Consider the following 16,708-nt stretch of genomic DNA (forward strand, 5'->3'; position numbering starts at 1 on the left):
AGTAAGAAATTTCGCATGATCTACACGTCTCTATAAAACCAACTTTGTCTAACCGCTGTAGTGACGAAGGAAAACTGTGTTCTTTGTCGCCGGTGATATTTCTTACGAGAAACTCGAAATTACTTTATTGGCGATATAGAGATATGCAAATTGAGATTACACGGGTTGTAAATTTATGAGGCACAAAAGAACGAGTCACGGTACTGAATACTTGAACTACCTTTAAGAATTCGTGAGGCCGCGGCATGGTATAAAGAAAAAAAATAGTTTAGCTAATACTTCAGCTGCTTTAAGAAATGTATAGCTTTGAGCTGGCCAAAAAACAGATGTGCATAAAAAGCTCACGTTAAAACAGCTTGCACAAAAGAACAACACAGGCGAGAAAAAGTACGTGAGATGAGCGTTAACTTCAAACAAAATTTAGTTTTCAGAGTCCATACCAATTTGTCAATACCAGAAACGCCACAGTATCTTGAAACACAAAAAACAACTAATGCAACAATGAATGTCATGACTCCAAAACATCTTCATCAGCTCTTATACAAAAAAAGGATAGACGCAAAGAGACAATGCAGTCAGACAAGCTAAAGTTAAGGCAGTCACAATAAGGCACGCGTGCTCAGAGTCGAGACTTTTTTCTCACGTGGCAAACGTACGTGGCAGGTTAGCCAAAAAGAAGGCTAACTCGAGAGGGCTTAGGCTCAGAGATGGCCTGCTACCACCTAAAAAAATCATTCTTACACATGAAAAACAAATTACGCCATCCTGACTAAAGAGAACCATGAGCAACATGCGAAGCAGCACGTCGGTCGACTTAAAGTTCCGTCCATCATGGGCACCTTGCCAGATGTTAAAGTGTCCTTGCAAGTGGAACACACAATGAATTCGCTGTATAGTTTCAGTTGTTGTTATTCGTCCCGAACTATTGTTGGAGCACGCCACGTGGGTTCATCGCCACGCCTTGCCTGAGCACGTCGGTTCATCGCGCGCCTGCAAAGTAGTTTCCGGACGCCGTCCCGTGAATGCTGACAGATTATGGGGAGGGGGGAGATACAAACTCTCACCCAATCACTTACGCTGACCTGAACTCCTCGCCAGTCCTTGAGCACCTTCTGACAGTGCTTGGGTCAGCTGTTGCACATGCGCAGTAGGGATGGTCACGCCGCACACCGGATTGAACTCCACCATAAGCTGTTTCGCATCATTAGAAATCTTCCACGATTTACCTCGACACTTTCTTAGGTTTCCTGTACAACACCGCTGTGTCAGTCAAAAGCGCTTGACAACCGCATTGGAAACAGTGCATGGCAAGCGGCGAGTATGGTAAACGTTTGAGAGAGCTGAAATGCTATCTGAGCCTTATGTTTGTACATCTGCACGTCTCATGTACTCACGTCTGCATGAAAAAAATAATGCAATAGTCAACAATGCAGGTGCAAGAAATGAATTGCATACCGTGTCTAATGATACACCTAGCCTTTCCGTGATACTACTTACTGCATGTGTGCTTCTGCAGTGTTGGACATATGGTGCCCACCAGCTTTGCGAGCGGCCTCGCCACGATGGTCTAGTGGCTAAGGTACGCGGCTGCTGACCCGCAGGTCGCGCGATCAAGTCCCGGCTGCGGCGGCTGCATTTGAGATGGAGGTGAAAATGCTGTAGGTCCGTGTGCTCAGAATTGGGTGCGCGTTAAGAAACCTCTTGAGATCTAAATTTCCGGAGCCCTCCACTACAGCGTCTATAATAATCATATCGTGGTTTTGGTATGTTAAACCCCATATATCAATCAATTAATGAGGTTTTCGAGCGGTAAAAACAATTTCAGCATCATGGCGCGATGCCATCTATTTGCTGCGATAAGACAGGCTATGGATGAATGGTATAACCGTGAAATTCTTCTTCCATACCTTTCGCACCTTTGAGGCACACTGTGCTCATGCGCTTACTGCCTTTAAACCCTTGAAGGCAGCAGCAGCAATGACAACTTCAGGGTACGTGAGTCAAGCGTGCAGGCTGTATATTGACTGCCTTCAGTTTAGAGCGTGTTGAAGATCAGTGCCATTTCGCGTGTATCATTTCTGTTATAAGAGCTGATCAAGGTGTTGTGGCGTTAAGACATTCAGAGTTGTATCAGTTCTTTTTGGGGGGACAATGTGCTGGAAAAGGAGAGAACTTTTATTAAAACTGAGGATGTTTCTCGATCTTGACATATTTAATAAGTGGGCGTGAATTCCGAGAGTAAAATTTTGTTCGATGTTATCGTTCGTCTTTTGTACTTCCTTCTGGCTTGTGTGGTTTAAACCTGCTTTAAACCTGCTTTAAACATGATTTCTTACAAACTCACTCAGCTATCCCTCCTCATGAATAACTTTACGCCCTGCATGCTTTCTTAGAAGGGGCATATACAGTCGAGGGCATCATATGCTTTCGAGGTCGATGAAATCAGAAAATCTTCAGGCACGAATCGTATATAGGCCTACTGTAAATGATTGGAATATGTATTCGTCATGCAATGCCCATAAAAGAGTGTTGATTGTCTAGCATCGTTGAAATTCAAGCACCGTCACAGCAAACAAGTAGCACGTTTCTCAAAGTGTTTACCCTGATTTTTTTTTTTACCTTACCAGTGATATCAGGGGCGAAAACTCTCTATACCTCCCAGGTATTCAATCTCGGCAGTGGCAGCACCGCTTTTACCACTAGCAATTGCCGGAAATCCTACTAGAATTAAAGCACGAACAGAAATTTTTTTCCGTGATAACACTGGTGACGTCCCCGCGTAAACAAAAAAGATTGAACATCGAGAGGAAGACTGTTGCAGCAGAAGCCCTCCTTTCCCACTTCGCATGGTAACAGAATGCACTCGTACCTTCTTTCGGGTCCGCTGGCTGCTTGGGCAATGCAGAGATATAATTTTGTTACCTGTTCTTCAAAACTTTTGGGGGCTTTTTGAAGAGGCAAAAGTTAAGCTGACTCATTTTTCAGTACGCCGGAACTCGATTGGCACAAATACAATGACCGTTTTATTGCACGTTTCAAATAAAAAAACGAATACACGTAGTGTCTCTGAATGTGTCAATCTATTGAAGAAGCTTTTATTCACAACTTACATACGGACATAATGACCGGACATTGAACACAGATTATCAGAACCAAAGTGAAAATAACAATCGCGAGTAGGACACGTCCTATTCGACTGAACCACGTTTCTTATTATGGCGTGCATAGGTTTCTTACAGAACTTGAGTACCAAACGTTACTGATGATCAGAGACATGAAGAGGCTTGAAGCGATCAGAAGTTTTTCAAAGAAGAACGTCGCTCTAAGCATTGTTTCGACAAGTTCACTTGTCTTCGTCAGGGCAACAGCATTGCCTTGACAAATAAAAGTTCATTTGTCGAAACTTTGGCTCCATCAAGACTCTCTGGAATAATTTTTACAAGCATTTAGTCCATCACGTATGTTCGAGCGACACTATTAAAAATAAAGACACACTAATCTCGAAACCGCGGCCACTAAAACTTCATGAGCAGGAAGCAGGCTATAATTTATATTAATTGAAGTATGGTCCGTAACTGAAAAAACTAAAACTACGCAGTCGAGGCAACTCAAATTCGAGCCTTTGACTTAATGCATTTTTCCGACAGGTGCTTGGCTGCCGTTTTCACCAATTAGTGAAGTGACACTGCACTTCTGTCAGTCGAGTCATTGATTGATTGATTTGTGGGGTTTAACGTCCCAAAACCACCATTTGATTATGAGAGACGCCGTAGTGGAGGGCTCCGGAAATTTTGACCACCTGGGGTTCTTTAACGTGCACCCAAATCTGAGTACACGGGCCTACAACATTTCCGCCTCCATCGGAAATGCAGCCGCCGCAGCCGGGAATCGAACCCGCGACCTGCGGGTCAGCAGCCGAGTACCTTAGCCACTAGACCACCGCGGCGGGCAGTCGAGTCAGGCTTGCAGAGAACTGGGTTTGCTCATATGTACTCATCCAAAATAAATACCTGCTCAAATAGTGGTCCATATTTTTGTGCTCACCCATTGCTTTTAGAATGCGCTGAAAAGCTTTGGCGTAACAAGAAATCTCCGGGTTATAGCACACCACAGAGCCGCGGAAAACATGTGTTGCCTGATTAACCCATCTTCCACGAATGCATGGTGGACTTGTTCGGTGTAGCTTACTGCGGGTTTTTTTTCCCTTCCCGCCATACAACTTGCTGTCTCTATCTTTCCCGTAGTACACACGCCAACCGAGCGACATAACTGAGCTTGATTCAACTTAAAATCGCTGAGCGGGGGGCGAGAAGGAGTGGAGGCAAGCGCTACGAACGCAAGTCAGTCAGTTTCCACGCTGTGCCTGAGAAGAATAGACGTAAACGAAAGTGAAGCTCTTTACAGGGGTATCAATTTGTTGTTTGTGAAAACTTGTGAAAGCCAATGAATGCGAACATTCCCATCGAACTCACTCCCTACAACCGGATCTCAGGATGCCCGGTAACCGGTACATGCTAGTTAGTGCATGTTCTTTGCAACCGAAACTACCGCCAAGTATCTAGGGACTCATGATATGTCTAAAATGCAACTTCCTCTCACACCAATATTTTACAATGAGTGTAAGAGTAAAATTAACGCAAAGATATCTTACGTCAATAGATATATCAACCTCAGTTTGATAATTTTAGGGTGTGCGAACATCAAAATTTTCAACATCAAATTTTCTTGAATAAGAAAGAAGTGTGAATCGAATGCAATAGCTCTGGAAAAGTTTCGGATACAAATAGTAAAACCACTGACTGTAGCGATTTTTTAGCGCCATTCAAGCTCGAAAAAAAAACTATGTGCCGCAGGAAACAATTTACAGCTAAAGTATGCCCTGTAAAATGCTGTGCATTTACAACACGTGTACAGTCAGATAATGCTCTCAAGAAGGGCGGAAATGTGCTTCATTGTGCCCGAGAAACAGTGAAACCACTACGCATGTCACTATTTTTTTTAGACGAATAAAACTGCAACCAGTAGATACACTATGCTGATTGTGTAAATCTAGTCGTCATAGAATAATCCTCTAAATATGCTTCCTTTACTGCGAAGAGCAGTCACAACTGTTGCGCACGCAGAATAATTCCTGCTCTGGTTCTCTTATGGTGATACATTTGTTTCAAGTTCTGCAACGGCTCCCCATTTTGTTTTGATTGTACTGTTCGGCATAGTTGTGGCGTTCCATCGGAACAATGTTCCCGGCCTCAAAGGCAGTGCCCTGCTCTGGCCACTACACCTTCAATACTGACTAATTGTTTTCAAAAGCGCACTGGTGAGTGTTTGTGGGAAGGAGATGAAGTGGAGGTCAAGTACCAATTGTAAGTAATTTAGAGTATTGCTTAAAATAAGACGAAATTTACCACAGCTGTCATTCTTTCAGCAACTTTAAATGCTTCTTTAATGCGTTGTGTTGCGCGAATATTTCGCATAGTATAGGCATGCCTCGTAAATGTGATGTACCAACACTCATTCCATCTCGGTGTTTGCTGCACAAATTATTTGTACACTTTCTTGCCACAATTTCACGTTATTAGAAAAAGGTAGCAGTTTATAATAAATATTTCTGGCTTTCACATCAGATCTGTTTTGTGGATGAGTAGTTACGCAACAGAGAAGTGGACGTCCAATGTTTTGTAGCGCGAAGCTGCAAGAAAATCAGCAAGGATGTTTCGGGAAATAAAAGCTTCCTGGTAGATGAAAAGTTTAACCTGGTCCAGGGAATGATTCCGGCACCACCACGCTTTCGGGAAGACCGCTACACAAGTAGTGTTAAGTTATGTGTACCTTGACTTCATTTATTATTAAAATTGCGTAATATACATGAATGGTATGTGTCTACTGTTATATGCGCTGGTGACCTGCCGCCATGAGCATGTGATGCATAAAAAAAAAGAGAGTGACGTTCAAGGTTGTCTTACATGCATCTGCTTTTTTTTTGCAGCTATCGCACCATGCAGACCGTTGGCGAAAAATTTGCAACACCATGGCATCACAATCCTGAGTGATCAGTGGATGAACAACACAACCGAGAAGTCGTGATAAATAAGTTATTCTGCAATGTAAGTGCTACTGAAGCACGTAAATTACTTCGTTGTAAAACATACTAGAGTACACAAGCTTTCCTTGTCTCTGGTATAATATTAATGGTAGAGTCATCTTGTGGCGTCTGCACATGACTAAGCAATATCGAGACGACGGTGCCTATTTTATTCTATATGATGTGCAGACGTGTCTTCGGCCCAACTGTGGATGCAGTTAACGTTCATGTTGCTTCGAAAAATTTTATTATTGCCCGGTAATGTGAGCGCATTGACGCTTTAATAAAAGTCACGACCCGCCACAGTAGTTCAGTGGTTGTGATGCTCGACTGCGCATCCCCGGAAGCAGGATCAAATGCCAACCGCGGCGGCCGCAATTCCGATGGAAGCGAAAATGTGGGAGGCACTTAGATTTAAGTGCACGGTAAAGGATCTCCGGTAGTTGAAATTTTCAGAGCGCTCCACTATGTTATCTCCAATAATCTTATCGTGGTTTTGGCATATTAAATCCCAAAAAATAATTATTTCTGTCTTCTATATGGGAAGCACCTCTTTGACTCACGTGTGTAACACCGTACCTACGTGCCTCCGCCGTAACCCGTTGCCCTCGCCGCAGACGTTTGAGTGTGCCAATTAGGTCACAGCGCAGCTGTGCATTGATGTCACTCTCCCCTCACACGCTTCCCTCATAGGTGCGCACTGGCATCTCTCCCTCCCTCACCCGCAGCACCCACTCACAACAAACATTTTTTTTTCGCTTCATCCTCTCCACCACCCGCAACGCTCGATCGCGCGTCAAGTGGACACACTCTTTCGGCTCGTTTATCTAAATTCAAACTTACACGAAAACCAACTTGGTTTTTCATGTTAATAAGGGTTCCAGCTCAAGGAGTTGCAACTAACTTATTGTTTCCCTCTGAACTAATTTACAGACATGAAGTGTGAGGCATCGCGTCATTCTTTTTCATTTTTGCACAGAAAGCGCTGTTATAATCACCATTATGATGAAGAAAAGAATGCTAGAAGCTTTTATTCGTCATTTCTGTCATGTAATTCTGCAGCTCAACTGAATAACCAGCTTGCATGTTCCATCCCATGCAGTTGCCAGTCGAGATATCGCCATGGCCGGGGGCTCACGGGTTCGACGCTGGAACGGCTGTGCGCACGTGCCTCAACATGGTCCGGACAGTGTGCACAGCTGGCTCGTCGCCGGTGAGTGAAACGAGGGGCTGCATCTAGTGAGCCTTCCGTAGATTTACGTGTTTGCGAGAGTGTTGGACCTGTCCTTCACCTTTAAGCAAGATGGTCGTGTGCAATGCTGCAGCACCGCAGTTGGGCAATGGCCATGCGTAAAGGACATTTTTGGCCTTAGGCCAACGGTGTGTCGGGGGTAATAGGGCTGCGGCGATACACAAGGAAATGAAGTATGTCCTGCGGGTACGGGAAGTACAAACAGCGTGGAGGGTAACAGCGCACTAATGTTAGGCACGGGTGATGCGCTGGTTGTAGGCGCCAATTAGTCGCGTGGTATGAGCGTGGGAGAATGCAGGAAAACATTCTGATTGTCAGCATGCTATTGAGAGGCTTGAAATTGCTCTGTGAGGTCGAAAAACAAGGTTGGACTGGCCTAGGGCTTTCAACGAATACCTTCGCATACATTCTCAAGTGAAAGAGTGGAACAAAAATAAAGAAAGAAATGCCATACAATAAAGGCAAGCGTTACTACATGATTGGTCGAGCAATTCATTCCAACTAACCAAGCGCCCCAATTTACGCCCGTAAGTTATTCAACGGTCGACCCGCGATTACCAAGGAGGAGGAGGAGGAGGAAGGTCAGGGAGGTTAGTCAGTTCATTACCAACATGGATTCCTACAGAAAATGCGCCACTTAAAGGTAAAAAAAGCGTTCCTGAAAGGTGAAGACCTTCGACGTTCCATTCACCTAATTATTCGAAGGTGCTTTGTGATGGTGCATATCTGTTCAATATTAATACTATGAAAGAGAAAACAATGAAACCACTAAAACACCAGTAACAAGCTATACAAGTTTGCAGTGCCAGCAAACTTAAGTGACTTCAGTAGTCACAAAAACATTAAACTGTGCGTGTTCTTTTTGCAACTACAGTAACGACACATGCGACCTCTTTACAAGCGAAAGCTGTTATGAAATCACAACTCGGGGCACGCGCAGTTGTCCGCCGCTGCCGCCGCTGGTGTCCGTAACCACATTGTGTGAAATTAGAAAAAAGAAGTCTAGCACCAATTACACACTGGGGCTCGAGCCCGGATCTGCTCGGTGCCAGCCCAGCTACTTACCAGAGAGCCACACTGGGGCTATTTTTTTCTTTAATGCGCGAAAATAATGCATTCAAATGATGTGATATATAGCTACACAATCAATCGTTTCAAATTTATGCTCACGTGCACACAGTTACAAAACACGATTTCATGCAGTACAATGAACCTTGAAAAGTCTGGTAAACAAACACACATGTCAAGAACTCCAAGCCACTCCGAAACATGGTTGAAAGTCTCTACAACACTACGCACATTGGCTGTCTTTTCTCGTAAAACAGACTTGGTCGAGCGAGGTGGCTCAGCATGTGTGTCAATCATGCGGCTTCTCTATAATGAATAAAGGCCCAATAACATAAGTAAATCGTATGGAGCAATATTGTTAAGGGTCTTTTTGAACGGTAAGAACCTAACACCATGAGCTCTAATAAGAAATTCTTCTTGATGGTTCTCTTAAGAATGTCCCAGAAATAACACGCATCACAGCAATGAATAAAACAATCCTCGATTGTTTGAGGCTCGTTGCACAGTCTGCAATTTAGAAACCAGGGCACTTGTGTACCTTTTTTTGTGAAGCCACGTCTTCACTGGTTATGATGAGGTGCGTAGCTTGAAGAAAAACGTTTTCGCTGCTGGTGATATACACATTTTATGCACACAGTAGAACACATCATGACAAGTTCGAGATAAATATGGCTGTCGGTGAACAGGTTCAGGGAAAAGGGTGGTGACAAGTGCAGTAGTCAGTGCCGTTCTGTCTAGAGTGTATAGATATTCTAAAGTGAATCTGGCTTTTAAAAACTGCATGGCCTCGACAATCTCTTCAAGAAACTCACAATTGTGAGTTTTCAGCCATTTCTTTCTTGACAAAAAGAAAAGGGAGGTGGCAAGCAAGTCGATTCTGGATAACAGCCAAAAGGAACGGGTGACACACATCGTTAAGGTAAAAAAGTCGCACCACCAGTTGTCGTACAAAGAAATGTACATTACCAAGCACACCCCCCCCCTTCACAAGCGTAAGAAAAGGTTATCTCTTCGCATGGCTACCCATGAAGAATTCCAAATGAAGCAGGCAAATATTGGGTGAAACACCTGAATATGCACGCGAGAGCAATGCAATACTTGTAGAATAGAGACAAGTTTTGATGCAAGAAAAATGTTGCATGCTTTAACTCTCGAAAAAACAGGAAAGATCCCACCCTTGCAACGTAAACACCTTTCGACGGATCGTAGTCATGGTGGACGTCCAATGAGGGCCACTATTACGGTGGTTATTAAGAGACACACCAAGATAACGAACCGGTGCTCCATTTCAACGAATTTTTGCAAACACCGAGAGAGTTAATGCCCACTTGCCCAGCCAAAATCCTCTGGTTTTATCAAAATTTATATTACCTCTGGAAATTTCACAGAAACGCATAGTGGTGTTTACTGCTTCCTGAACACTCGGTTTGTCCACGCAGAAGAAGGCAATGTCATCTGCGTAGGCTAGGACTTTCATTTCTTCGGCTTCATATCTATATCCCCTAATACCTGAATTAGGCAATACAAATAAACAAAGTGGTTCAAAGTATGCTGCAAAAAGTGATGGCAAAAGCGGACAACTTTAACGCATTAATGAATTTACCTCTAATATACCTGAAAGCGTGCGATTCACAATTAATCTTGTTGTGCACTTTTTGTAACATAGATATATGCCATTGTACAATACATCTACTAACTGGAGATGTCTGAGCAGTCGAAACAAGAAGTCATGTCGCACCTTATCAAAAGCCTTAGCAAGGTCAGTTTGAAAAAAAGCTACCTGATTCATGCTATCGTCAATGCATCCAAGGACTGATCGCGCTACATGGATATTTGTCTGTATAGAGCGGCCTCTTATTTCTTATGTTAGATAGGCGCCTACACATTTAGTAATCACCGTTTGCAACCAGTTCATGAGGATTTTTGTAAATATTTTATAATCAACATTACATAACGAGATAGGCCTATATCCTGTTACTCTTTTTTAAAACTTCACTGTAGGTACTTCTCGCGATCAAAATAGTGTGGCTCTGATAAAAAGAAGGTGGAAGCCCCAAAGTTCATAGGCTTTTTTAAAAAGTGCCTCGAGGAAAGCAATGAGATGTTCTTGATATGTTACGTGAAATTTCGGGCTAAGGCTATCTGGGCCTGGAGTTTTGTTTCTTTTCGAAGTTCTGACTACAATCTTAATTTCCTCCTTCGTTATGAGCCCATCAATGGTGAACCAATCATCTTCCTGTAAACATGGCATTAAAGCAATGAATCGTTGAACTTTTTCTTCATTATTATTCGTAACATCAGCCATGGTTATCAGGCTTTTGTAATTATCTTCAAATGTGGCTGTTATTTGCTCTGTGTATATGCAAGTAGAGTCATTCGATGTCGGCAAAGTAATCGCAATAATATGACTTATAGAGCGTTTTGAAACAGCGAAACAACAAGTAGTCGCACAATGCGAATAGCGTAACAAGCGGGTCGTCCAATGCTCCGACCCATTACAAAAGCTTGTTTTTGTTCCCCTATTAAGTGTAGCGCATACCCACTTCAATCATATTGGCTCATCGTCGTCAGCCACTGCATGAAAATTGGCACAAACTTCCTTGGAAGTGTTTAGTAGACACCAAGCTTCCCAGAGAAATAACGAAAAATGGCATTGTGAATGCCGGCCTAATACCCAAAAACTTCTATTATTCTAGATGAGATAATCGAAGCACAAAACATCGCCCAGTACGAACGTCTGGCGAAGGCCAGAACTGGTCGACACATCGTCGAGACACTGTGTATCAACTACCATACACTGCGCGGCGAAAAGGTCGGGATACCCAGACGTATTCGCGAGCGCATCGTCGTTCTGCCGTTGCCTAAGAGCATGCACCCGACACATCACATCGGTCGGCGCAACAGGCGCGCCCAAGACCTTGAAAAGAAATTCAGCAATAGCAAAGACACAGTTTACATGGACGCGGCCCGTTACGACTGCCACCGCGGCTTCGCGGTCGCGATCACGGATCATGTAGGAACTTGCGTCACGAGTGCGACGATAGGCACGGAAGAGACGGAGGCGGCCGAAGAAGCTGCCATAGCCCTCGCGATAGCCACCATGGACGCCGAGGTGATAATAGGCGACTCGAAGGCGGCAATACGCAACTATGCCAGCGGCCGGATCTCCCGCGAAGCGGCCCGCATTCTCAAAATTCACGAACGCAACATCTGCCGCAAAAACGACAGTTTCCTCGTATGGACCCCCGCCCACACGGACCCTCCGCTTGCAGGCAACGCGACTGCCCACGCCGCGGCTCGAGGACTTACACGCCGAGCTGCGACGCCTGCCGACAGTCCCGATGTCTCGCACACTTCGACAGCGATGCGGGAATGGACGTGGGGGGATCGCATGACCACTTTCAGAGACATCACGCAACACTACAGACTGAACAGATGCAAATATCCACCACCCAACGCCAAACTAAACAAGAAACAGCAGGTTGCCTGGAGACAACTACAGACACACACGTACCCGAATCCGGTGATCCTTCGCCTCTGCTATCCAGGCATTTATACGTCCGACGCGTGTAAGGCGTGCGGAGCCAGAGGGACGCTGCAGCACATGCTGTGGAAGTGTACCGGTAACGCGCAGCAGTCCCCTACGAACCCGGTAGACATGGCCGTCTCTAACCGCGAGGCGCGATGGAGGCGGCTCTGCTCAGACACGACCTTGCCGATCAACTGTGGGCCGTCCGGCAAGCCCAGGATGCCACCCGGGTCCAAGGACTCGAGGCCGTCACCTAGGCAGGGGTGCTTGAAGCCCCACCCCGCTCAATGACGCCGGACATGTTCAATAAAGTTTTTACTCACTCACTCACTCTATTATTAATGCCTAGTGGGTATCAAGCTAGTGTGCTTACAGTAGTTATCCAATGAGTGTAGCTATCACATGGCTGCGTTGCCAGGTACCAAATTTAAATTTCTATAAACACAGGTCTGCCCAGGCACCTTCGCCACTGTGTGCGTACTGTGATGAACTTGAAACAATAGATCATTTCTTTTTGCCCTGCAGGTGGTTTAACACATTACGAAAAACTCTTGCATTAATACCTTTACGTGGTATTGGTATGGACTTATCTATGCCTGTCATTTTGTCTTTTGGAGCTTCTATTTCTGAATTGTCTAATGCAACATAATGCGCGGCCGTCCGGGACTATATAGATAAAAATATTAGAATGACTAATTAACCTGTTTATTTAGCCTAACGTGTCTACAAAATTATATATGTATAAAAATCAGATTATTGCTCTGTTCTAAACATAAATTCGTTTCTTTATTTAAATATATGTATGCATTAGATCAAGAACCACAATTTCCTATGTTATCGGTAATCTTTCTATTATATCTTCATTATTCCAAATCTGAACAACAATTTTCAAAACCACGCGATTCTTGGCCAATCCTCCATAATGGTTATGCACCACAGACAATTCGTGAACAAGAACAAGTGTTTGGAAAAGGCTCTGAAAGGCGGCTCTTCTAGCCTTCGCTGTGACTGTGCGGCGCGTTCCGTGCAGGCCTGGCGTTTTTTTTTATCTAGCTAAATAGAAACTTCCGTACTCCCCGTCATGGCTGTGAGTGGCGCTTATACACGCTGCTGGTGGCTATTTGCCTTTTAATCCATTCGTATTGTAATGGCTACAAGGCATTTAAAACAGTACAAACAATGTCCCCTATGTTCTTGCTTCGCTTCATTTTCTGTTGCTTTTCAGTGAGGTACTGTGAGGTCTCTCATAATGATATCATGGTGATATGGGACATTAAACACCATTCTCGTTATTAAAAGAGCACCGTCAGACAGAGAAATGATCTCTGAAAGTTCACTCTTTCGCCGCACTCAAGGAATTCAAGCAAATGAAAGCAGTGTGTTGGCTGAACTGAAGCCGGCTACAGATAGTTTGTAATTGACATATGGCACTGCGACTTACTATTGTTTTTATAAACTCTGTGCCGTAAAGCGCCGTGAGGTCGTCGCAGTAATGCTTAAAACTTGACAGGACTGTTCATTCTTGGTGTTTGAAGTGCGCACACCAAAGAGAAACGTATGTAGCATTGTTTTCTATATACACGCACACTGACTAAAGGTAATCAACGCCCGTTGACGCTTCAACGGTGTACGCTTGGTACAATAAATTGCATTTGAATTGTTGTCGCTGTTTAAATGAGTTTATGCGAGACATGCCTAGAAGCATGAAAGAAACCTTGCAGGATTGAGTGGGAAATTCACGATTTTCGTTTGTTCCCGCCGTCGCCAAGGTGCCTGCGCCCTGGCATGCTTCTTCGCAATGGCTGGGAGGCGTTCGGCAGGATTCCTCTTTGTGGCCATCCTGGACACCTTTCAAGTAAACAGGAACGACGGATCATGGCCCATCATGCTTATGGGAGGCCTCGTCTACTTGGCAGGCAAGTGCATAGCACAAATGGTGGTACATGCATATTGCCTTATCAATGTACTACGGAATTTCAGATCCTATGCTGGCCCCTTTAACAATGCTTCAATAGATGCATGTGAGGTATCCTAAATGAAATTGAAAATAAACACAAAAAACTGACGTAATGTAAGCATCGAACTACCGATTGGTCGAAGACAAGCTTTAACTAGCCACAGACGTAGCTTATTGACTAAGCTATTATTACCCTACTAAACTAGACGATGCAAGAATTGTTTTCATGCCAGCAACGCCAAGGCTCGGAGTGGCACTATCACATTTCTAAAGGGGCGAAATGTGGAATCATCAGCGTGCTTGAGGGGCACAACGCAGAATCACAGGTTCTTAAATTTATGTTGAGATGAGGACCACAGCGTGTGTCTTTCTCATATTATTCCCTTAACTTAAAAAAAAAACTAAGTTTGTTCTCTTAATGAGCCAGTTTTTTTACCTCGCCAGAGATCATGCTTCAGTACTGGGAAAGGGGAGCACTGTGCTACGCAATGTGGAGGGTACTGACTTTGAGTGAATGTGCCCTCTAGCCATCCCGCCTTGAATTATGAAATTTCGTTGGTGGTTTAGTGGCCATGCCACTCGGGTGCTGACCCGAAATGTCTGCTTTGGCTGCATCGTGAATGCGGAAGCGAAATGTGAATGTAGGCAAAGTGCTGGAGTCCCATGCACTGAGCATTGTGTGCACTTTACAGAATAACAGACAGTTTCAATTTGGGGAGCACTTGTCTATGGCACCCTCATAATCATATTATAACGAAAATTCCCAACTATTATTGTTATCTTCATACTGCTGTAATCTGATATTGAAAGTTTAGTTCAAAATACCGGCTTTATCTAATAAAGGAGACAAAGCTGTACTGTTTCTTAGAAGGACAGAGCGTTGCACGAGTAGGTAATCCAGTGGCAAGTGCATTTCGCGCAGAAGAAAAACAGGAAAAAAAAAAGAAAGAGAAAGTACCTACTTGTCTGTTGTTCCTTTCTTGTCATTGGCTTTTTGCACAAGATACACTATCCAGCCGACTGTTTCCCGAGCTGTGTTTAGCATTACGACATATGGAGCCGATAATACCAGTCATGTAAGATATAATGAACGCATCTATCTATCTATCTATCTATCTATCTATCTATCTATCTATCTATCTATCTATCTATCTATCTATCTATCTATCTATCTATCTATCTATCTATCTATCTATCTATCTATCTATCTATCTATCTATCTATCTATCTATCTATCTATCTATCTATCTATCTATCTATCTATCTATCTATCTATCTATCTATCTATCTATCTATCTATCTATCTATCCTCTTACGTTTGGGTGCTCTCGTGATCCCCCCTTAACTTGGCGTGAACAAAAATAAGCATGGGAGGAATATAACGAATAATATCACGATCCCGTCAAGTACGTCGTCAAACACTTTCCACCAGACAGTGGCACATACCCACGGGCGGGTAAGTACCGCTGGTATGCGCGTATGTGCCACAGGTGATTCATACTTAGTATCAACCCAGGAAGGACGTGTACACACATAGACAATTTTAACGCGTGAGCGTGAAGCAATACAGAACATCGGTAGCGTCAACTCAAAGAAGGCGTAGAATACATAGAGAGTTTTAGTTTGGCGTTTTTACGGCTCGCTCCGGTCAAAGGTGGCGCGCTAAGCTGCAGCGGGGCGGCGTACAATTTGCTGGTTTTAGTTGTTTGTTTTCCATTCCGGGCGGACCTTTCTAAGGTCCCTAGATGAAACAAGTTTCCATGGTAGCGTCACTCATTGTTCTCGAGCCGTCCTCGCTTTCTCGCTTTCTCGCTTATCCATCCGTTTCTCTGAAATCCGCGTCTGTAATTGGTACATTCCTGACACAAGATCTTGCAGGTGGCTGGTAATGTTATTTATTATTATGCAAAAGGTTCTAGATGAGTACGATTGCATATATGGCTCCAGCCGAATTCTTGCCGTGATCAAAGACGAAATCGCAGCCAGGAGAAACTGAAAAAAGAGGAGCGTTTCAGTGGGCGCCAAGTCGGCCAAGATTGTTTCGCAATGCTCGTTCAATGCAACACCCGTGTTTTTCAACAACGCGGGGTTACCGTAAAACAACATAAAACGGTTTCGCTCTCTAAAGCTTACCTCGTGCTATCCGAGATGAAGCACACCGTGAAGTGTAGCAATGACACATTTCACGCAAATGGTTTCGTGCAACTCCGTCGACATATACGTCGACGCGGATCTCCGAAGCGAGCTTATTTGTCGATTTATTGAAACGCCAGGCGCGCGTCTAATGCGCGTCTAGTGCGTGCCAGTTGTTACAAATACTTGTGCGTATGCACGTATACAGAGCGGCTGAAGGATGTAATCAACGCAACTTAGGAACATTTCATGCTTGACCTAGGACGTCTTCCTCTAGAACGCCGCACAAACGAGCCGAAATGCGCTGCTTCGGGACACCTCACCAATGGAACCCTCACTTTTTAGGACGTTCCGCGCACCGCACCAGAATCACCTTGCATCACGATTGTTGAAATGGGCACATAAAAATAAAAAAATGGCAGCATATCCACGGAGTGAATGATGGAGAGTGCGGCGAAGCATCCGTCCGTCCATTCGTTCTTGCTTCTGTCCATCCATGCGTGCGTATATGCGGCCGCCCATGCGTCCATCCGCCCGTCCGTGCCTGCGTCTGTTCGTGCGTCCACCCGTTAATCTGTGCGTCCGTCCCTGCTTTCGTCCATGCACCCGCTCCTGCGTACGTCCCTGCGTCCATCCGTCCGTGCAGCCATCTGTGCGTCTGTTCATGCATCTGTCTGTGTGTACGTT

The 16,708-nt window shown here is 44.4% G+C and overlaps 1 protein-coding gene across 2 annotated transcripts in view; it reads left to right on the forward strand.

The window, feature by feature from the left end:
* LOC142761603 (monocarboxylate transporter 12-like) overlaps window positions 1-16,708 on the forward strand; it is a 55,997-nt gene that overhangs the window by 18,900 nt on the left and 20,389 nt on the right. The window contains exons 3-5 of one of the 2 annotated variants that reach the window (XM_075890626.1): window positions 5,987-6,104; window positions 7,185-7,295; window positions 13,701-13,847. In XM_075890626.1, the coding sequence (XP_075746741.1) occupies window positions 7,205-7,295; window positions 13,701-13,847 (238 nt within the window). In that variant the 5' untranslated portion in view covers window positions 5,987-6,104; window positions 7,185-7,204. The remainder of the gene's footprint in view (window positions 1-5,986; window positions 6,105-7,184; window positions 7,296-13,700; window positions 13,848-16,708) is intronic. The other variant, XM_075890627.1, reaches the window with a different exon arrangement.

The sequence above is a fragment of the Rhipicephalus microplus genome, chromosome 3 (genome assembly GCF_043290135.1).
Source record: "Rhipicephalus microplus isolate Deutch F79 chromosome 3, USDA_Rmic, whole genome shotgun sequence".
NCBI classification, from domain to species: domain Eukaryota; kingdom Metazoa; phylum Arthropoda; class Arachnida; order Ixodida; family Ixodidae; genus Rhipicephalus; species Rhipicephalus microplus.